A 24663-nucleotide genomic window follows, 5' to 3' on the forward strand; every position below is an offset into this window, starting at 1 on the left:
GTCCAGACACCGGTGTCTCTTACACACGTCCAAATAGTCTTTCCAACACACACCAGTGAAGAATCATTTCTATAAGGACATTTAACAAACAGCCGTCTCATTCCCATCTCCACCCTACAGATTACCCTGTGATCTCATCAGTCTGCAACAAGTTACCTCTACAAGTTACACTCAATTCAAGTGTTCATTTAATATTTTGTTATTTTAACTGGACATACTGTTATTTTACATAATAGTCACAATTTCAAGCCTTTTTCTAGTTTTCTTTTTCTTCTTTATTAAACAAGACAGTAGCTAATTCTTTAGAATGGAAAAAGACTAATAAAGCATGGAGAACTACTCTTTAAATGGTGAGAAATAACCTATTTATTATCTTTCTGACACCTGTGGTATGTTTCAGTTAAAGGTCTCCGCTGTGTAAATTTTCCTCCTGTAATGCGTTAGAGACATTGTACATAGTTGTAAATAAATATCCCAGGACGTTTTGCACCCTCCTCTTTGTACTAGTCTAAACTTGCGTAGAATGTGGGGTTCTAACAGCAACGAGACAGTGCGCTCGCTGCAGGTGATGTAACTTTTTTTATTTGTACAATGTAGTTGAATTGTGTACATATTGTTGGAGCAGCTATGGGGGAAGGGGTTTGTTGATGCTATCGTCAGTGCTGTTAAAGATCCAGTACTTTCGCCTCTAGCTGTGTTGATTTCCTGCGAAAACAAAAGCGAGAAAATAATAAATACTAAACTGATAAGTAAAAATTCTAAATTGTTATTTTCTACAGTTGCATGTACAGAGAGCGCGAGAACTGCTGTTGTTCCTCAGAGATTATGTTCGTAAATAAAATTTTGAAATACTTTGTGTTTACTGCTTTTACTTTGACGTCCTCATTCATACACTTAAATATGCCTCGTGTCATTCAGGAGATGGGCACATCTAGTTTAGCACCATGCCAATACACACACAGGTTCTGTAGCACACACAAGCCAAATGAGGAACTTTAACACCAGTTCATTTTTATTAATTAAGATTGATTTGCTGGAAGTTGATTAGCTTAGTATACACATGTAACACTTTACACCCATGTATACTTTATTTGGCAGGGACAATGTACAACAAAACATCAGTTTGAGTATGAGAAAGGATGCTTTGCACCAGATTTAGTTGACAGCTAATTTACATTTTAACTTCATCCATATATTTAATCCCTAGTTTGTCCCAAAGGCAACATTCAGGCTTCCGTGGCACCAAAGTGGTCAACTGAAACCAATTAGAAAACTGTCTATACAGAGGTAGGGGAAACACTGGCGGATCTCTTGCTTTGCCAGCAGGAGGACGCCTGGAAAAGTACATGTTTAGGCTTATATTTAAATCTGTGATCATGAGGGGTTTAGACTTTTGAGAATAACTTTAAGCCTATTTTTGCCTAGCAATATGACTAGTAGAGGCCATTTTATTTGTTGACACAGAAGTATTTATAACAGAAGTATTTATAGTAGGCTACTTATGAACAAGGTATGAAGAGTTAACCATTTTAAATCATACAAGCGTTTCTATTGACAGTGACATCCATTCCAAAATATAATTCCAGTATGCCTCTATTCACCTCACCTGTTACCTGACTCCTCGAGCAGTGTTTGGTGACCATGTTTCGTGAACAACCTGATCCCTTCTGCCACCCTCTCTGAATGAAGTTTATAAATATAGCGATCCGTCAGTGCGAAGTAGGCCTAGGCTACAGTGCGTACGAGCAGATGGACTTCCCACCAATGACATTTCGATTACTCACGGACCTGCCCACTTGACTGGAGAGTTGTGTTTCCTCATCTAGCCTATCCTACCATGCCCTGCGGTGTGTGTGGAATGGATGTCCCGCACCACTGACAAACAGCTGTCTCGGCACGGTTTCTAATAATGGACTTTGAAACGAAGATTTATACCAGAATCGGTGGATATGGACGATATAACCGAATTGTTTCCATATTCAGCTGGTTTCCGAACTTTGCTGTGATGCTGAATCTTTTTTGCGACGTTTTTTACACACTTATTCCCGGGTCGTACCACTGTAAAACCGACCCGACCCTTTTACCTTCATCTTTTCTTTTCAGTAATTATTCCAGACAAGGGTATCTACATTTTGCCATACCGTGGGTGAATGGCTCTGGACTGAGTCACTGTGAACTTTATAAATACCCTAGAAACGTCTCCAACTTCATAGACAGCATTCCAAAGGAGATAGTGCCATGTACGAGAGGATGGGAGTACGACCAAACTGCGGCGCTTCAAAGCAACTACGTTACAGAGGTAAAACAATGTATACTTGCATCCGATGGTTTGTTGTTTTTGGAGAGTTTGTGGTCTTGCCAGATTAGCAATCCGTTATGTGTTAGTGATGTTTTTGTGATGACGCATTTACCTTACCTAATTTGGTTTACTGCTAGCCGTCTTTTCAGGCTAATGTGTTAATATCTTAGCCAAGCCCTGTCAAATGTTTTTCATCCATTCAAAGTAGGCCACTCGAAGTAGATTTGGGTTTAGCCTATAACTTCGGGGGTTGTAACTTTTAATTCCTCTTTGTGTTAATTGATCTTATCCCAGACAGACTGCTGGGGCTAGAGTTGGTCATCAATAGGCCTACTAGATGACATGATGACACTGCATGCCCTGTTTGACCTACTCATTGCTCAAATCTGTTGTTGGTAAACGTGCTTTAGAGTTTGTTGCAACTCTAGGAAACATGTTGGTTTGGTTATGTGCTGAATTTGATTACCAGTTAAAAAATATCCTTATTAGCACTGTTTATCAGATCACATTAGTCTGTTATATAATAATTACATTACGGGACTGCTGTGTGGAGCCATGAAATATGGGTGAATGTGTGTTTATGTGATGATAGCAGCACAACAGGAACAGCAGGGACAACACAGTGTTCTTCCACCCAGATAGAGTTCCTGGGAAGATCTGTCCTCAACAGAGCACATGAGAGGGGTCACTCTTAGGATGAGCATTCATCTTTCTGTACTGACCCTTAGCCATCTCATAAACAAGGAACACTCGAGCTCAACATAATTTATTTGGCTCTAAGGGAACCCTTTTCATATTTGTTTTACTGCTAGGCCTATATTCTTATTTCAGACCAGTACAGTCAATGCCTCTCTAACTTTGTCCTGTTGTGCTTCTTGGGAAAAGTTAACTAAATGTTGACTTATTGCACTGGGACTAATCTCACCAGTCCCTTATAATATCAGAAAAGGGGCAGGCCCATCCCACTGTGCAAATACTGGAAAGGGATCTTGGTAAACAAAAGTATCAGCAGTTACTCAAATGTCCAGACACAAGGCAAATACTGGTGTGTGTATGCCCCATGCGTGTGTGTGAGAGAGAGACAGCGTGTGCGGGCTGTACAGGAAATTAACAAGGCAGGCAGTGGCCCTGATGTGGAGTATTTTCTCTCACATGTTTCCCTGGCGATAGGAAGCCCCCCCCCCCCCAACTCTTCCTGCAGCCCTAACCCCCCTCTCCTGGCTTCCCTTCTCCATGATGTCACAGGACATTTGTTCCTGGCCCCACAGGGGTATGAACATCATACAGCAGGAATGGAGGTCCTTCTGGCCCTGATTTAAGGGGTGGGATGATAGGGACAGATCAAGAGATGAAGCGAGGGAGGGAAAGAGAGCAAATGAAATGAAGATATGGGGGAGGGAAAAATAAAGCATTGGAGTAGGGTGAGGAATGGTGGAAGGCACTGGAAACCAAACAGTGCAGTGGCTCTAATGTGATAAACCTATCTGCAGTCACTCTCATTCAATCAGGAGATTATATCTATCACACAGCTGAATTCCTCCTCCTTCACACAAGACTTTCCATTGCCGTCAAGTGTGTGTGTGTGTGTGAGCGTCACTGACCTATAATTCTCACTTATGTAATAATAAGGGAGAATGGAGCACTGACTAAGGAGCTACAGTTTCAAACAGTCTCAAACATATTCCAGGCATGTTTATTAACAGTCTTTAAAAATAGGGTGTGCTGAATCTGCCCCCAGAATTTTCTACCCTGGAAATAAAATCCTGGACGAAGACATAGGCCACCCATTATTTCAGTGGCTCCATTGACTTGGCTCTTGAACTCCATTCCTAACTACACTACCAGTCAAAAGTTTGGACACACCTACTCAATCTAGGGTTTGTCTTTTATTTTTACTATTTTCTACATTGTAGAATAATAGTGAAAACATCAAAACTATGAAATAACACATATGGAATCATGTAGTAATCAAAAAAGTGTTAAACAAATCAAAATATATTTTATATTTGAGATTCTTCAAAGTAGCCACCCTTTGCCTTGATGACAGCTTTGCACACGCTTGACATTCTCTCAACCAGCTTCATGAGGGAGTCACCTGGAAAGCATTTCAATTAACAGGTGTGCTTTCTTTAAAAATTAATTTGTGGAATTTCTTTCCTTCTTAATGCATTTGAGCCAATCAGTTGTGTTGTGATAAGGTAGGGGGGGTATACAGAAGATAGCCCTATTTGGTAAAAGACCAAGTCCATATTATGGCAAGAACAGCTCAAATAAGCAAAGAGAAACGACAGTCCATCATTACTTTAAGACATGAAGGTTCAGGCAATACGGGAAATTTCAAGAACTTTGACATTTTCTTCAAGTGCAGTCGCAAAAACCATCAAGTGCTATGATGAAACTGGCTCTCATGAGGACCGCCACAGGAAAGGAAGACCCAGAATTACCACTGCTGCAGAGGATAAGTTCATTACGCTTCGAACACACCGACTGCAGCATTGCGTTTTGGTACACCAGAAGTACATTCATTTCCAATGGAACGCTGCGTTTGCATTGCAGCATTGTGTTGCAGAGGCAGTTGCTGTACGTTCTGTATGGTGCATACCTTGGATTTATTGAATGTATGCATCAAATTGTATGCGTAGACTTGACAGAAAATACTTGACAGTGAATGTTGCATTTTTGTTGCACACATATCCAGTAAAAACAATGTGGGATAATTAATAAAAACCGTTTCACTGCAGAATTTCTTTACATTTTTTATTCATTTATTTGCCAAGTAGCATACATATTATTTATTCGATGACATCTAAAAATGTAATTGTGAGAGCCTATAATATAATTTCCCTCAAATGCATAGTTTTGGAGCGAAATGCAATACTAAATAGTAAAGATAGCAGAGAGTAGGCTCTTTCAACAATGACACCAACGTTGAGGAAGGTGGTCTTGATCGCGCTGTTGGTCCAGAGATGGTTGAAGTACCAAAAGCAGGCAGGGGAGTTCCACCGTCTCATTCAAGAGCTTTGACTATTTGGAGAGGAATTCCGAAGTTACTTTAGTCTGGACCGAAGCCAGTTCGATCACCTGCTCCAGATGGTTGGAGCCAGAACCGCCCGGATGGATACCAACTACCAGGAGTCCATCAGCCCAGTTGAACGCCTGGCGATTTGTTTCCGGTAAGCTACATTCTAGTGAATTTTTAAAGCCTGTGATACCGTAATTGATTGATATTAGATATATTTTAAGTGCAACCTAGCTAGCTAAAGGGCTCTCTAGTTAATAGCCCCTATGTGACATCAGATGTACTTTTACAGAATGTTCATTAGGACTAATTTTTCCCAAAGTTGGTTTAAAATCCTTTTTTAATGATGCAATGTTACCAAATGAAAAGAAAGTTGGGGTGCCTTCTGTCCTGATTAAGGTAGGCTAGTCTTCTCCAGGACCCCTTGTTGTTCAAGACAGTTAGTCATTCATCATTACATTCTTATTGGAATCACGTACACTCTTAGATAAAACGGTTACAAAGGTGTCCTTCTGCTTTCCCCATAGGATAACCCTTTTTGGTTCCAGGTAGAACCCTTTTTTTTTAGGGGGTAGCTCAGCTTAATATTGCAGATAGATTGTAACTGCCATCAATGTAATTGTCTGCATCGCTTCCAATCCCCCATGTTTTTATATATATATATATATATATATATCCTTTAAAAAATATATATTCCCCTTTATTACTTTCCAACCCCACCACCCTTTCCCTAATTGGAGTAAACTAGTGAACAACAATGCTTAGGCTGGGGAAGGACTGCCCGTTCCATGATCTCGCCATCACGGTTGACAACTCCGTTGTGTCCTCCTCCCAGAGTGCAAAAAGCCTTGGCGTGACCCTGGACAACACCCTGTTGTTCTCCGCTAACATCAAGGCGGTGACCCGATCCTGTAGGTTCATGCTCTACAACATTCGGAGAGTACGACCCTGCCTTACACAGGAAGCGGCACAGGTCCTAATCCAGGCACTTGTCATCTCCCGTCTGGATTACTGCAACTCGCTGTTGGCTGGGCTCCCTGCCTGTGCCATTAAACCCCTACAACTCATCCAGAATGCCGCAGCCCGTCTGGTGTTCAACCTTCCCAAGTTCTCTCACGTCACCCCGCTCCTCTGCACACTCCACTGGCTTCCAGTTGAAGCTCGCATCTGCTACAAGACCATGGTGCTTGCCTACGGAGCTGTGAGGGGAACGGCACCTCCGTACCTTCAGGCTCTGATCAGTCCCTACACCCAAACGAGGGCATTGCGTTCATCCACCTCTGGCCTGCTGGCCCCCCTACCTCTGCGGAAGCACAGTTCCCGCTCAGCCCAGTCAAAACTGTTCGCTGCTCTGGCACCCCAATGGTGGAACAAGCTCCCTCACGACGCCAGGACAGCGGAGTCACTCACCACCTTCCGGAAACACTTGAAACCCCACCTCTTTAAGGAATACCTGGGATAGGATAAAGTAATGTCAATGAGTATATTTGAGTTTAACCACAATATTTGTTGCATTATTTGTTCTGTCGTTTCTGGAGGATTAAATTGAAATTGCAACCAACTTTCTATGGCTTGTTTTAGAAATTGTGATATTTGGGAGATGATTTCCTTTTTAAATAACTGAAAGTGAGAGGTTGTAATCTGAATAAAGGGAAAAAGGCCATTGTCTCACCCAATGTTCAAGAATCTTACTAATTTGCTGGAGAACCAGTTCGCATTTAAGTATAACTTTTGTATGACTGAAGCTTTTAGTGATAGGTCTAATGCTTTAATATTTAATAATTTCTGTCCTCCGAATTCATATTTATTATATAAATAGGCCCGTTTAATTTTGTCTGGCTTGCCGTTCCAAATAAAATGGAATATTTTTTTTCTCATATATAATTTAAAAAACTGTTCGCTAGGCATAGGCAAGACCATAAGCAAATAGGTAAACTGGGATAATACTAAAGAGTTAATCAGGGTGATTTTTCCACAAATTGACAGGTATTTACCTTTCCATGGTAGCAAGATCTTATTTATTTTTGCTAACTTTCTATTAAAATGTATTGGAGTGAGATCATTTCCTTTTGGGATATGTATTCAGAGTATATCCACATCACCATCAGACCATTTTATTGGTAAACTACATGGTAATGTAAACATTTTATTTTTTAGTGATCCAATACATAATATAGTACATTTGTCATAATTTGGTTGTAATCCAGAGAGGTTAGAAAATGTATCTAGATCCTCTATGAAGCTGTGGAGGGATTCTAGTTGTGGATTTAAAAGAAAACAACATGAATCATCAGCGTACAATGACACCTTTGGGGAAAAGGTTATACATGGAACCCAAAAGGGTTCTTCAAAGGGTTCTCCTATGGGGACAGCCGGAGAACCCTTTTAGGTTCTAGATAGCACCTTTAAAAAATAAAAAGTTTTACAAAAAATAAAACAACTATTGAAAGGTGTGTGTGTGTGTGTGTGTGCATGTAAAAATACCTAAATTAATGTGTAGCCTGTAATCTGTAAGAGAACAACAAGAGCATGTATTTTTGGCACAACTGCAGACAGATACAGGGACTACTCATAAAGCCTAGACATAGTAGGGGGACTTCAGACATGGCCATAAAGAGAGAGGGGGCAGGGCACTGGAGATCTGAGGTACAGAGAGGAGATGTGTGTGTGTGTGGCTCTCTGAAAATAAGAAAATACTGTGTAGCCATAACACAGCTAAACAAACAAATGGCCCCTGGACGTCATGGACCAGTCGATGGAACACCCTGGTTTTCAAGTGGTTTTAAATAAAATAAATATATTCACCTTTAGTCTTGTAAGAGACCAACAAGAGCATCTGTGAATTCTCCAGTGTGTGAGTTTCAAATCTGTCAATTCAGAAATCTATGTAACCCAAATAATGAATGCTATCCTAAGACTTTAGAAACAAATGACTTTATGAATTGACTGAATTTAAACGGAACTGATGTGTGTGTGAAAAGAAAGGTACAATGAGGGAGGTCAAAACAACAACCAGACAACTCCTCTCCTCTTCCTGTCCTTCCTGTGAGCTGGTCGGCTAAATTGACTCCATCTCTGGAAGGGAAGAGAAAAACAAAACATACAAGCATGGCTACCACAGCATTCTGCAGCGATACGCCATCCCATCTGGTTTGGGCTTAGTGGGACTATCATTTGTTTTTCAACAGGACAATGACCCAAAACACACCTCCAGGCTGTGTAAGACCACTGTATTTGACCAAGAAGGAGAGTGATGGAGTGCTGCATCAGATGACCTGGCCTCCACAATCACCTGACCTCAACCCAATTGAGATGGTTTGGGATGAGTCGGAGCGCAGAGTGAAGGAAAAGCAGCCAACAAGTGCTCAGCATATGTGGGAACTCCTTCAAGACTGTTGGAAAAGCATTCCAGGTGAAGCTGGTTGAGAGAATGCAAAGCTGTCATAAAGGCAAAGGGTGGCTATTTGAAGAATCTCAAAAATAAAATATACAATACCGTTCAAAAGTTTGGGGTCACGCATTTTTTTTTGTCCATTTAAAATAACATCAAAATGATCAGAAATACAGTGTAGACATTGTTAATGTTGTAACTGGCTATTGTAGCTGGAAACGGCTGATTTTAAAAAATAAATAAAAATAAAAATAAAAAATGAATATCTCAGGCGTACAGAGACCCATTATCAGCAACCATCAGTCCTGTGTTCCAATGGCACGTTGTGTTTGCTAATCCAAGTTTATCATTTTAAAAGGCTAATTGATCATTAGAAAATTATTTGGCAATTATGTTAGCACCGCTGAAAACTGTTGTGCTGATTTAAAGAAGCAATAAAACTGGCCTTCTTGAGACTAGTTGAGTATCTGGAGCATCAGCAATTGTGGGTTTGATTACAGGCTCAAAATGGCCAGAAACAAATAACTTTCTTCTGAAACTTGTCAGTCTATTCTTGTTCTGAGAAATGAAGGCTATTCCATGCGAGACACGCAAAACACCAGTCTCAACGTCAACAGTGAAGAGGCGACTCCAGGATGCTGACCTAGGCAGAGTTGCAAAGAAAAAGTCCAGTGTCTGTGTTCTTTTGCCCATCTTAATCTTTTAGTTTTATTGGCCAATCTGAGATATGGCTTTTTCTTTGCAACTCTGCCTAGAAGGTAAGCATCCCAGAGTCGCCTCTTCACTGTTGACGTTGAGACTGGTGTTTTGCGGGTACTATTTAATGAAGATGCCAGTTGAGGACCTGTGAGGCGTCTGTTTCTCAAACTAGACACTAATGTATTTGTCTTCTTGCTCAGTTGTGCACCGGGGCCTCCCACTCCTCTTTCTATTCTGGTTAGAGACAGATTGCGCTGTTCTGTGAAGGGAGTAGTACACAGCGTTGTACGAGATCTTCAGTTTCTTGGCAGTTTCTCGCATGGAATAGCCTTAATTTCTCAGAACAAGAATAGACTGACGAGTTTCAGAAGAAAGTTATTTGTTTCTGGCCATTTTTAGCCTGTAATTGAACCCACAATTGCTGATGCTCCAGATACTCAACTAGTCTCAAGAAGGCCAGTTTTATTGCTTCTTTAATCAGCACAACAGTTTTCAGCTGTGCTAACATAATTGCAAAAGGGTTTTCTAATGATCAATTAGCCTTTTTTAGCATGATAAACTTGGATTAGCAAACACAACGTGCAATTGGAACACAGGACTGATGGTTGCTGATAATGGGCCTCTGTACGTCTATGTAGATATTCCATAAAAAAATCAGCCGTTTCCAGCTACAATAGCCATTTACAACATTAACAATGTCTACACTGTATTTCTGATCAATTTTATGTTATTTTAATGGACATAAAAAAATTGATTTTCTTTCGAAAACAAGGACATTTCTAAGTGACTCAACTTTTGAACGGTAGTGTATTTTGATTTGTTTAACACTTTTTTGGTTACTACATGATTCCATATGTGTTATTTCAAAGTTTTGATGTCTTCACTATTATTCTACAATGTAGAAAATAGTAAAAATAAAGAAAAACCCTTGAATGAGTAGGTGTGTCCAAACTTTTGACTGGTACTGTATGTGGCAACAGGGTCATTCCATGTCATTTCAGAAAGCCATGACACCTGCCCTCTCAGATTGTTCTGAAATCGTTTCTGTAGTTAGAAACAGATAAGATTAGCCTTCCTGAAACATTGTTTTGTTGAAATAAGATTGTATCTCTGAGAAATTAAGCTAATTGATTGCACCCAAATAGTTACTATATGAATCCTATACATTTAAAATGGCCAATTTGGGTAAAATCAATTAGCTTAATTTCTCAGAGATTAAATTATGTTTCAACAAATAATGTTTGAGGAATGCTAATCTTATCTGTTTCTAACTACAGAAACGATTTCAGAACAATCTGAGATGGCGGGTGTTGAAATCCTCTTTATTGTTCTTTTTGAGGTGGAATGACTCACCATCTCGCTCTCTCGCTCTGCTCCACAGTGGAACCTAGTGTGTGGGGACTACTGGAAGATTCCTCTGCAGCACATCTGCTTCATGACAGGGTGGATTGTGGGATATGTCCTCCTGGGCACAGTGTGTGACTGGTAACTCCACCCTCTGCATGTTTCATGTGTGTGTGTTCATGATGTTTCTGTTGTATGTTTGTATAATTGTAAACTACAATTTTATTAATTTCACCCTATGTATTTTATGTTTCTGTTATTGATGCTATTATGAGTGTTTAATATGTGTGTATGTGGCTGTAAGCATAGGAAGCTATGTATCTAACTGTATTATTTTCTCTATGTTCAGGTTGGGTCGTCGACAGGGCTTCCTGCTGTCTGTGTCTCTGTCCGGTCTGTTAGGAGTAGCTGTGTGTCTGTCCAACAGCCCTGTAGTGTTTCTGCTGCTACGCCTGTCTCAAGGCGCCATGTTGGCTGGGGTCTTCCTCTCCTCTTACCTCGCCAGTGAGTATACTTGACTTACCCTACTAATACCTCTCACTCCTGAGTACACACTTAATGGGGCAGTTTAGGGTTGGGCGGTATCCAGATTTTCAAATCGTCATACCTTCCTTCTCTCATCTCGGGATTAATGGTATTACCGGTTTAGTATGCCAAAAAATTCAAAAAAGCCCATTGGGCATCTATTACCAGAATGCTAACAAAATTAACAAAAGTAATAGCAGATGGGACGAGAACGGAGAGGATAAAAAAAATGCAAGGAAATCAAGATGGCAGGGGCAGCTGTACAGATAACTCATCCAAAGGGCTTTGACTTCTCAAACACGGAAGAAAGCTAACACGATATGATGCCCCGTCCCCTTATTAATTCAGTCACTTACTTAGACAACTAGCAAGTTACATTTTACGGGTTGCGTTAATGCAAAATGCAGGTGTTTTTTCACCCAGAATTTTTTAAATAAAACACATAAGAAATATCCAATGGGCATTCTATCAGCAGACAGCGCACTGACTGATGTGTAGCTACTTTTCTCCTGTACTTTTCTCAGTGTAGCCTACTTTTCTCCGGTAAAATGCAAGATTACATTTAAGCAAAACCTTAGGAAATGTAGCTGGCTACATTCTTTCTATGATAAACATTGGAAATATGATGGCGATGCATCGTTTATGCAATAAAAACCTTGCTATTTCATTGTAAGCTCATTTACTTGTGTGGCTGCTAGCCAAATAGCGTTGCGCACTTTCTGAATGTGTTTGTAGTGTAGGTTATTCGTAGGTGTTATCGTCAATCAAGGAGTCTGCTTAGACTGGATCGTGTTCAAAGGCCTTTATTCAAACCACGAGGTTCCAGCGTAAGTACGGACACAATATCCGGAGAACCAGACCCCAAATAAATCTTGCTGTATTCTAACTCTCCGTCGTTGCTCCCCCCTTTATATAGCCTTCCAAGAGTTGAATAGCTCCCTCTACTGTTCAATCCCCGTATCTTACCACCCACTTCCTGTTTGTCATATGTGACGTCACGCTAAAACCTTCCCTCTTGATAGCAATAATCAACCTTCCATTTCTTCATGAAAAACCGTTAACAAAGACATAATTTTAATATACTACATATTCCCCCCTTCGAGACAAAACTAAAAAGTCTCGACAACAATAGGATTATGACCAGTACCAATTTATCTTATTGAGTATCTTTAACCTTAAACCAAAAACATTCTTCTCTAGAGTGTAAATACCTTTCTATGAAATAACTGTTTATGAAGTGTAAATACATTACTATGAAATATGAACAACTGTTTGTGAAGTATGAATACATTACTATGACATATGAAGAAATCTCTATGGAGTGTAAGAGCGAAAAACTGTCTGGCAGCCATCTTTTGAGATATCCATCCATCAATCAAGACAGTAAAATTCTCTTACGGTCCCTCTGCCCCAGGCAACCACCTCGGTACTCCAGATAACCTCATAAACCATGTAAATACATTTGAAACTATAATACAATTAACTACACATGTAAGCCCCTGTAAACAAAATCCTATCCAGAAACATCCACTCTCAGGCTGGTCAACCCATAGGACCTGAAAGGGAATCTCTCCCTGCCTAAACGTCCTTTCCCTAAACCCCATCGAAATAAACAAAAACATCTAAGATCCTTACATGTAGTCAATAACATCAAACATCATTCTACAAAAATTAATACCTAAAAATATGACACAATTATGTATTACACATGTCTATATTTCATTGCAGACACTGGAATGTAGACCACTACACTTCATCTCCCTGTAGTCCCGACTTCCAATGGATTTGTTGATGGAATCGGCCACACCCTCCTTGTTTCATCTCCTCCAGTCATATTGTCGTTTCATATTGTCTTTGTTTGAGTATTTCAATCTCCACATGTCATCCAAATGCTTCTGGAAGAAAAAGAAAAAGACCAAACAGTATCTTTTCCAAAAAACACTTTCAAATTAAACATCACTATCCACTAAGACTATAAAACTGATATATAAATGATGCATGAATCACATAAACCCATTCCCCCCTTGATTCATAAATCATACTAAAAATCACACTAATATTGAAAACAAAAAATTGTAAAATGATCAAATAATCAAAAAGGATATTTATCCATCAGTAGTCCATCTAGACCCCCTCGTCCATCTTCGTCCAGATCCGGAACAATCAACAATGGCATCTGAGTGTTGTCTCCAGGCATCACAACACCAACCCATCTTAATATCATAGCTTTTGCAAAGGTCAGTAACAAAGTACAAAAGCAAAACATCACACACAGCGCTATCAGAGCTGCGACTAAAATCTGAACCATCACTGCTCCTATTGGGCCTAACTGATCTTGCAACCAAGACTTCGCTGACCATCCAGCTTTCTCAGATCTTCCAAATGCATCCCTGATATTCTTCAAGGCATCGATAACACTCGTGATATTATCGGTACTATCTGGGATTAAAGTATAACAATCATCCCCCGTCAGATTCATAGCCAAACATAAGCCACCTTGTCTTGCCAAAATATAATCAAGAGCCATGTCATGTTTCAACAGCGTCAGTCTGTGACTTCTTTGAGCATTTGACAGAAGGTGAAACCCTCTTATTGTTTCATTTGCAAAGCCCTGCAACGTATATGTAATATTATCAATATGATCTGCTAAGAATGTTACACCATACCATGGAAAAAGACCAAGTCCCCACTTCTCTCCCAGACTTATTCTCCAATGGTAGGCTTCAAGATTAGTAAATTTAGCCATGTCTCGTTTAACCCTATTTTCAACAGTAGTTTCAGATTGATCTGGGGTCGGTGCTACTCCTCTTCTTATTGTAAAAACCTCATATGGAAGCTTCAACGTGGACATGTAACAACACCCTTTCCATCCATAGGGTAAAAATATATATGCTTTATCACCACAAACCCACCAAATATCTCTAAAATTCCCAATAGTTGCATTGATAGGGAAAAATTGATCCATCACCATCAAAGTCCTGCCCTTCTCACTACCTGGTGCATAAAAAGTTACATTATATTTGTCACCTTTACCCTTTCGTCCGTGTTTACCCAAAGTCAACATATACCCATCACAATCTGATATTCCCATGAACATACCATTTACCTCATCTGTATTATTAGAACAAATACAAGTTTTAGCTCTCACTGCTCTCACCTCAAATGCTTCAGGGATCACTGTCACCTGACTTTCTTTACCACCCACCATATTCACATAGGGAAATTCATTTAACCAAGAACACTTATAACTAGGCTTATACAAATGGTGTGACAACGACATGTCTTTGTCTGTCAATACTCGTTGATGATACAACAGCCATCTCAACGCATAGGCCTGACACCCACCCGCCAATGGTTGAGCAACCGTCTGTAAAATTGAACCCCACGTCTCTGGTGCTGGAATTCTCAACAGACATGGACCCTCAAGATTCCTCACTGATCTTACAGCATGAGTTAATTGCTGAAACCAAAGATTTCTCCCTGCCCATTGATCTTTAATTTTCAAAACCGCCGAATCAAATCCACTTGCTTTCCATTTAGCGTCTCTTTTCCCTACCGAGCGGGATTGATCAGATGTATCTTCTGATGTTAAGTTGAACCCAAAAAACCCATCCTGTTCTTCCATGATATTATCCTGTACTATTTCAGATGAACCTATGTTGTTCTCTACCACTATTTGCTGAGTCATTTCAGTTACATCGTTTACTTTTAGAAAAGTTGTTGTTGGTGTCGGTATCATACCTCCTACATTTGTTATTGCCGTCATACCCTTAAATCTTTTCAAAGTTAACATTAAAGTAGTTGATTTAGTTGATGTTTTTTGTTCTAAAATTGGTGCTGGCACTATCGGTTCCCTTGTAATCGAATGCGATATATTTATGGCTTTACCAACTGTCAATGTTGAAAGAGTTAAATTGCTTCCCATTGTTGTTCTAACAGACTGACGTGTTGGTGTTATTGTTGTTACTTCATTCCTAGTTTTCGTAACGTTTTGGTCTGACTTTTCTCCTAACTGGTCTAGGCCTATTTTGTCCAACCGAATCACTAGCTTCTCCTTTACCAGAGTTGCCCTTGGTAATCTCTGCTGCTTCACATCCCACTGAAATATTCCCTGTTGCTTCTGGGACGTATTGGAAATCAATTTCCCCAAATCCTCCTTCCTTTCCATCCCCTGCATAGTCATCTCTGGCATAATCAGAAGTGTCATCATTATCAACGTTAATCCCAACATTGACAATCTCTCCCTCTTCCTGTTCTCCCCTATCTCCATCTTCTCTCTCTACGCGTGGCACCTCTTCTGTAGGCGCTTTAACACAATGTGACAAATGATACCACGTAGGAGACCCCTTAATCTGGACAGCTGTTCCAGTACTACGAACCACTTCAAATGGTCCGTCACGACGTTCGTTATACCACTTCCTCCTGAATACCTTTACGAATACTTTGTCTCCCGGTTGTACTGTATTCCTCTTATCCTCCTCAGGCGCCTTCTGCACCTCTTCTTGTCTTTGCCTGTCAGAAACATATGTGGACAACTTTTTATGAAAATTGGCCATATATGTAACGTACGCTCTCATTTCATCTTCCAACAGGGCCAAGCTTGGACCCTTTCCGCTTGTTCGCAAACAAGGCGTTGGCATCCTTCTTCCTGTTACCAACTCATGGGGTGTCATACGTAGATCACGTAACTCACTTGAGCGACACACCATTAGTGCTAAAGGAAGCGCCGCTATCCAGTTTAGACCTGTATGTTGACAAATCTTCACAATGCGGTTCTTCAAGACACCGTTCATTCTTTCACACATCCCCTGACTTTGTGGGTGATAAACTGCTCCAAGACGTTGCTTAATTCCCAATTTTTGCAACATCAATTTTACTGATTTATCCACAAATTCTCTTCCATTGTCTGAGGATATTCGATCGGGTAATCCCCACCTGCTTATGACCTCTTTACATAAGAACTTGGCAACCGACTGAGCATCCTTACGCTTGGTTGGACAAGCTTCCGTCCATCGTGAAAATCTATCTACAACCACCAACATGTATCTCTTCCCATCCACTGGTTGTATCATATCAACAAAGTCAATGACCAACTCACGCATAGGACCCCTGGGTGTAGGAATGTAACCTGGATGAACAGGTATCCCTCTTCGAACATTATTTTTAAGACAGATAGTGCATCTTCCTATCAAATAATCAATTTGTTCAAACAAATATGGAGCCCAAAAACCATATTCCTTTGTGATCTTTCTGTGAACCTCCCCCCTCGCAACATGAGCTAAGCCATGTGCTTCTTGAATCATCAGACCTAGAAGGTCTAGAGGCGCTACTATCAACCCCTCATGGTTTCTCCACAGACCAGTAGCATCTTTGACCGCTCCTCGGTCTAGCCATAGCTGTTTGTCGATCATAGAAGCGGCTTCTTGCATCAAAATTACATCTCGAAGCGTAATTTTGTCTTCCAAGTCCACTACATGAGTGACCAGAAAAACTTTTCCCAATTTATCCGCTCCTGCGACGGCTTTTGCAGCTTCATCAGCAGCTTTGTTCCCTTGTGTCACTCTTGACATATCTGTCTTGTGAGCTGCACACTTAGCTATCGCTATCTCTGTAGGTTTCATCATAGCATGCAACAATTTCATTATTTGTGCATGATGTTGTATCGGAGAACCATCCGATTTCTTGAACCCTCGACCTTTCCATACCGCCCCAAACAAATGACATACACTATGTGCATATGCTGAATCAGTGTATATGGTTACTCGCTTACCTTCCGCTAACAAACATGCTTCTGTTAGCCCCACAAGTTCAGCAAGTTGTGCAGACGCAGGCTGTGGTATTACTTCAGCCTTTTCAACAACAAATCCCGTCCCTCTGCCTCTAACTACTGCATAACCAGCACATAACTTATCTCCTACCCGATAGCAAGACCCATCAGTCCAATACTCCAGGTCTGCCTCACGTAATGGAAAGGCTTGTAAATCTGATCGAAGCCTCGAATATCTCTCTGCTTCTTGGACACAATCATGTGGCTCACCATCCTCGGAAGTTGGTAAACTCTCGGCTGGATTTACTGTATCACATCTCACAAGGGTGACATCCTCCTGCTCTAAGAGTCTATGATAGTCTCTGAGCCTAGGCATTGTCAATGTATACTTCCCATAGTTCAAAAGATTTCTGAGACTATGATGGGTAAGAATTGTCACGGGGTAGCCCATCGTGACCGATGATGCTTTGTCATACATGGAATACACCCCCACCATTGCTCTGTAGCACAGTGGTAACCCTAGTTCTACCTCTGAATAAGCAGTAGAGTAGTAGGAAATAGGCTGAGGATTCGTCCCCATGCCTGTCGGTTGACAAAGAACCGCGCATGCATATCTACCTCCAGTAGAAGTAGACACATATAGCAAAAAGTTCTTTGAATAATCTGGTAGTGCAAGTGCAGGTGCCTCCTGCAACCTCTGTTTGATAGTTTCAAATGCCACATGGCCTTCCTGTGTCCAGGAAAGATTGCTATGGAGTTGACCACTCTCAGTACCCCTCACCATAGCCCTCAATGGGGCCATCAAACTAGTATAATCCTCTACCCAAGCGGAGGAATAACCAGCAATACCCAGAAATGTCATCATTTCTCTGACTGTTCTAGGTTTTGGAGCCTTACGAATAGTTTCCACCTGCTTGTCCGAAATGTTTCTATGACCATGAGTTATGTTTTGACCTAAATATACAACTTTCTCCTGACAATATTGCAGCTTTTTCTGTGACACCTTGTGTCCCTTTTCTGCCAATACCTGTAGTAATTTAATTGAGTCCCTATGACATGTTTCCTTATTTTGTGAGCAAACCATTATATCATCCACGTACTGAATGACAGTGCTTTGCAATATCTGATCTATCCCTACCAAATCTTCCTTCAGTACTTTATTGAAGATATGCGGTGAATGCCGGTACCCCTGTGGCATTCTATTGTACTCATAGAACTGTCCCTTATAGGTGAACCCAAATAAATCCTGACTCTCTACACTAAGTGGAACACTGAAAAATGCTCCACATAAGTCCAGTACTGTAAAATGTGTCGCATCTGGAGGAACTTGAGCTAACAAGGTATGAGGATCTGGCACATCTGCTGGAAAGTCAATCACTATCTCATTTACTGCTCTCAAGTCATGAGCTACACGATAACTTCCATCTGGTTTTTTTACAGGCCACAAAGGCGTGTTACTCCGAGGGTGTTTTGTTGTCCTTAAAACCCCTACTGTCGAAAGTCCATCAATTTGTGGTTCAATCCCTTTGATTGCTTCCTCTGTCAATGGATATTGATTTTTCCATGGAGGTTTGGCTCCTGGTCGAAGTTCAACCTTCACAGGTTGAGCTGATTTTACAAGTCCAATATCAGTACTATGTTGAGACCACAACCCTTCTGGAACTTGTTGCAACATCTCCTCTTTCATAGGATCTGAATCAATCTTCATATTGCAAATAGATTCATGTGTCATTCCTACAGCCTGTGGCTCTCCTTGTCCTTGAGCCGAAATCATTATTTTAAGAAATCGTTGATCTTCACTTCTCCAGATCGCCAAATTTTCTTTCGTTGGTCTGAAAGTAAGTTTCTCTGCTTCTGTCATCATTTCTCCTATTTGCTTTTGCTCATAGCCTTCTGAAACCAACAAGGTAACATGTGGCACACTCTTCTCAATCTCAAATTCTCTATTCAGATAATCATCGGTGTTTATCTTCATAGCTGCTCCTTGTGGTCCTAAAATAATGCAACTTGAGCTAAGTTGAACATTCTTCGGTTGATGACTCAACCATTCCTCTGATTGTGGTTGAGCAGCCTTCTTGAAATACTTAAGCGTACAATGGAATGGATATTCCGGAAGCTTCGCATCCGGCATATTTGCAACAATAAATCGTTCCCATATCTTAGCCTGCTTCATAAAATCTTCACTGAGATTTCCAATCCAGAATACTGAAGACGAATCCATCTCCGTCATCATCGACAATTGGTAAACCCTTTCCTTTGGCATTTCTATCAGACAGCCGTCTGGTGTACATCTGATTGTACAGTTCAACTTACACAAGGCATCTCTTCCCAATAATGCAACAGGTGTATGTTCTGATACCAGTATGGGTATTTTAATTTTGTGATCTTTATAGCAGAGCTCAATTGGTTCCGTCAGAGGAATCAGCTGTTTTACTCCCTCAAATCCGATTGTCCTAACGAGTTGATTGGACATAGGGAGATGTGTAGCATCTTCAGGTCGAACACAGGTGAACGCAGCTCCGCTATCCGCCATTACTTCCAATGGTCGGTTGTTTATTTTCACCTCAATTGTTGGATCTCTTTCCGATCCTGACGCTACCAGCTGACACCCCCCTTTCGAATCATCTAGGCACCTCTAGAATCCTGGCTCCGGACCCCTGTAGGGGTTCACCGGTCCTCCCGATGCTTTTGACTGGCCCCTGTATCTTCCTCTGAAATTCCCTCTAAGGTCTCCTCCTGACCAATTACACTCACGGGCAAAGTGACCAACCTGTCCACAATTATAACACACATCTGGAGACGGCGGGAAGACTGGCTTACCTCTCCCTCTCCAATTCTGTGTCTGCCCAGAAATTGGCTGTGGGTATGAATTAACTGGTGCCGCCATTGGTGGCTGGTACAATTGCGGTTGGAACTGTTCTGGTGGAAGCTGTGGCAGCGCTTGTTGGTTCGGTGCACACGGACTCTGCATAACCAAAGCTTGTTTCTTATCCTTTTTATTCTCTCCCAGTTGTATTAGATTAAGTTTCCGGAGAGTTTCTTCGTCCTGCTCTTTCTGGTTGAGTTCCTTCTTCCTGTACAGATCCACTTGATGAGCTATGTGATCTGTATAGACCCCTTTTGTCATGCTTCTTGTTTCTTACTGGGGAGGGCAGTCCCATTTGCAGTTTAGCTCTCAAAATTGACTGCTCAATTTGACTCACATCTGGATCATTTCCAGTAATATTTCTCCACACTTGATGAAATCTTGACACATAAGCTCTCGGATTTTCTTGTTGTCCTAGTGGATCAATCAGAATATTATCAGGATGCACATTCGTTGGAAATGTATCTTTCAATGCTCTCCACAGACGATTCCTACTTGCAGCCAACAATTCAGGATCGTTCACTGCCGTCCCAACATATCTCATGAGTCCAGCCCTCTGGAAGACTTCTTCCATATCCGGAATCCCAATGAGATTAGCCAACAGTCTCTTAACGTCTCCTATGGCAGACTGTGTTCCCACCGTAATTTCCTCCAATTTCGAAATCCAAGGATAGGCCCCATTCTGAAGAATAGGCAGCTTCTCAAGTATGTTCGACATATCGGTATTTTGCAACGGCTTATATTCAAAGTTTTGACCTCGAATGATAACTGGTACCATTTTGCTCGTGCTATCTTTCCTTGACCTTAATGCATATTTTGTCTCATCTTTTTCATACTCTCTTCTCAGCTGTCTCTCCTTCCGTATGGTCAGCGTCTGAAGTTCTTCCTGTAACTCTCTTACTTCTCCTGCAGTCCTTGCACTCTTCAGTTCTGATAAGCATTGGTCTATATCTCCATCTATTTCTTCTGCGACAGTCTTTGCAGGACAAACTCCTTTCGAATACGCAGCACCTTCAGTCTTCTCTTTATCGCTGTCTTCATCTTTGCTTCCCTCAGCACTCGAATATATTGTATCCTTCTTCTTCGAATCTTCCTCAGCACTGTAATATCTTGTATCCTTCTTCTTCAAACCTTCCTCAGCACTGTAATATCTTGTATCCTTCTTCTTCAAACCTTCCTTACCCCTTCTCTCCGTTCTGGCCAACCTCCGTTTGATGACCGGATCATATCCACCCATGATCCCCTCTAAATCACTCTGATCATCATCGTCCTTCTCCAATTCCATCCTACTTAATCTCATACCACCCTTAGTTTTCAGACTTCTCGTTTTCTTTCCACCTTTGGTGCTTGGATGCATTTTTACGGTCGTTTCTGCTTGTCCTCTCTCTATAATTTGTTCATCTTCATCTCTGATGTAATAATCCCCCTGCTGGAGGATTACTGGAAGCTGAGGATAAGCATCCCTAAGCTCAACTTCCTTCTCATACGGTGGGGGTCTTCTCGCTGAATCCGTATGTGAGAAAGGTATACCGACCTCTACCCTCAGTTTCTCTGTCGACGTCTCTTCCTTTAGCTTTTTCTCCATACCTTTGCTTCCCTTGTCTTTGGTATCTTTCCTCAGTTTTTGTCCTTCGTCTTCAAACAATTTAAGAACACCCAGCTCCCTTTGTCTCTTCTCTTTACGTCGTTCCTTTTGTTTTCCCTTCTTCTGATCTGCCTTGTAAATTGACAGAAGTACTTTCATGATGTTGATAACATCCGGATTAAGAGTCCCTTCCTCTGGCCAGGGTTGTTCAATGTCAGGCCAACGTTTGTTCCATTTGCCGGATAATCTCGCAATACCCTTAACTAAAGGATTACTATGTTCGACTATATTAACCGGTGTAATAACTTTCATAGCCTTGCTATCCTTTCTCCCCATTGTAAGTCCTCTTTTATCTTTCTTTATTGTGAACTATTTATTTTAGCCTATATAGCCTATGGCTTCCCCCCCTTTTAATTATTAATATAACCTAAACAACCCGAGAGAAAAAAAAAAAAAAAAATTTTTTTTTTTTTTTTTTTTTAAATATGAATAGTAAAAAAAAAACAAAAAAACATATGAATAATAAAAAATTTAAAAATCTGAATATTAAAAATTAAAAAATATGAATATTAAATAAATTCTAAAAATCTGAATTTAAAATTTTCCCCAAAAATATGAATATTAATTTTTTTTGAAAAATATGAATAATTAAACAAATTAAAATATGAATATTAAAATTTTAATTAAAAATAAACCCCCCTAAAAAAAATCCATTAAATTATTCAATTAAAATTTTAATTAACAACCATGAATAATTATGAATAATTAAGACCAATTTTTATTTCTACACCTATTTTACCAATTTAGGACCCACTTACCTTAACCCCTCCGGAAAGTAAATACCAGTAGTCAACTTCCACAGCAATCCAAACAACATGGAATTCTAATCTACAACACCATCACCCCAATAAATTCCATTGTTTAATATGCACCCAAGTATTTTACTATCACAGAATAAAACAATATGCACCCAAGTATTTTAATATCACAGAATAAAACAATATGCACCCAAGTATTTTAATATCACAGAATAAAAGACTTCCAATCTACAACAATACCACACCAATATAAACCATTGTTTAATATGAACCCAAATATTTCAATATCACAGAATAATGTCAGTACCTGCTTTCCAACCGAATCCCCCAGTCAGGCCCAGTAATGCACAGAGACCCAAAACTGCAACTTTTATTCACTGATCAGTCCGTTGCCAAGCGTGTAAGAGAGTATCATTGCATCCAACATCCTAGGGAAAGACTTTGTAGACAAAAAAGTACTAGCCTGATTTTGAATGATCCTCTGCCTGCGTCACACCTTGTCACGTCACGTCACGCACACGTTAGCCCCCCTCTCTCTCCTTCGCTCCGTTCTATAGCCTCATATAACAAGGGAAGAAAACGGTACAGACCAGCATTTAAAGTTTATACACTTAACCAAGTTATTACATTCAATATTCCCCACTCATATTTGCTACAAAACTGAACCCAGGAATAAACAGATCGCTCAGAACATTTTAAAACCTGAACCCAAGAATAAACAGATCGCCCAAAACATGTTAATTTCATTTTAATCCGTCATTCAATTCAATGCATTATACTTCGTCAACATATATTTAAATTCTAAATGTACTACATCTCAACAAATAGTTTAACGTTCACATAACAGTTACTTTAACGATTTTAAAAGAGTCATGTTCACCTTTCTTTTCCGGTAGCCATTAAACCCCCAAAAGGAAACCCCAAACAATCATATGACCTTACGCCACCATTTTGTTCCGTCGACTCAGCACGACCGCATGTCGTAGCTCTCGCCCTGTAAAATCACACGCATGCGCACATCCAATCAAAACCACATTTTCACCTCCACGAAACGGATACCAGTCCAGCTGTACCTTTCGTTCCCCTCCTAGTCAAACAACATTTAACAGCGCTCACAAAACATACAACCTGACTTACAGACAGTGACAAGTTTAAGAGACTTTAATCCATCGCAATGGAATCTCTAAGGATATCCGGTAGCATGTAGCATGCAACACAATTAGCATTAGCAGTTAGCATTAGCCTGAGGTACACTGTGACACAAAACCCAGTTAGCATTTAGCCTTAAGCATTAACATTAGCATTTAGCCTTAAGCATTAGCATTAGCATTTAACCACGATGTACCACGTGGCCCGAACCATACAATCAAGCCTTAGCCACGAGGCACCACGTGGCCTGAAACAACCCAGCCTTAGCTTCAGCCTCTAGCCAACTGCGGCCTACTAGCTATACAAATGAACACCCCGCACCGTGGCCAAATCATTGTCTATCAGTAATATCTCCTTCTAACTTTGTGTTGCCGTAAGTTCTGGATAATCATAGAGAGGTTACCCCAAGCATTATAGTTCGTCAACCATACGATGAGTATATAACATACATATAATTCGTCCAGCTTAATAATTCCCAGAATTAACCCTACACCACATAACGCGTTGCAAGGATTTTATGGCCCATTCCTAAAGAATCGCCTCGATCCGAGGGCTTTTCCAGATTCCCGGTGCCCTAACTATGCAGACGTCTTCCAACCTTTATTCTCTACCAATCCATTGTCCTAAACATGCTATTATTCCCCGTTACCCATCAACCAAATTTAGAATATTTGTTATCAGACTCCTAATCGACAACAACACTCCACATCAACCACGACCCAATTACTTTTAACTGTACACCGTCAAAGCCCTCTCATGAATCAGCGGGATAACCAATGGCCAAATTTCTTTGTGAGTAATCTCTCACCTTTAGAGCCGGCTTGGCCAGTAGTCAACTCGCGAATCCAGGAAAGGGACCAACAACGATGCAATCAATATCTCAGCGGAGCCTCCATTTGTAGTGTAGGTTATTCGTAGGTGTTATCGTCAATCAAGGAGTCTTCTTAGACTGGATCGTGTTCAAAGGCCTTTATTCAAACCACGAGGTTCCAGCGTAAGTACGGACACAATATCCGGAGAACCAGACCCCAAATAAATCTTGCTGTATTCTAACTCTCCGTCGTTGCTCCCCCCTTTATATAGCCTTCCAAGAGTTGAATAGCTCCCTCTACTGTTCAATCCCCGTATCTTACCACCCACTTCCTGTTTGTCATATGTGACGTCACGCTAAAACCTTCCCTCTTGATAGCAATAATCAACC

At 40.6% G+C, this 24663-nt stretch overlaps 1 protein-coding gene across 1 annotated transcript in view; it reads left to right on the forward strand.

The window, feature by feature from the left end:
* Window positions 1-1754: 1754 nt before the first annotated feature.
* The window catches only part of LOC311127347 (putative solute carrier family 22 member 31), a 33322-nt gene continuing 10413 nt past the window's right edge, over window positions 1755-24663 (forward strand). The window contains exons 1-3 of the mRNA XM_084159177.1: window positions 1755-2299; window positions 10790-10893; window positions 11102-11256. Of these exons, the coding sequence (XP_084015303.1) occupies window positions 1910-2299; window positions 10790-10893; window positions 11102-11256 (649 nt within the window). The 5' untranslated portion in view covers window positions 1755-1909. The remainder of the gene's footprint in view (window positions 2300-10789; window positions 10894-11101; window positions 11257-24663) is intronic.

The sequence above is a fragment of the Coregonus lavaretus genome (assembly GCF_964263955.1).
Source record: "Coregonus lavaretus genome assembly, chromosome: 4".
NCBI lineage: Eukaryota > Metazoa > Chordata > Actinopteri > Salmoniformes > Salmonidae > Coregonus > Coregonus lavaretus.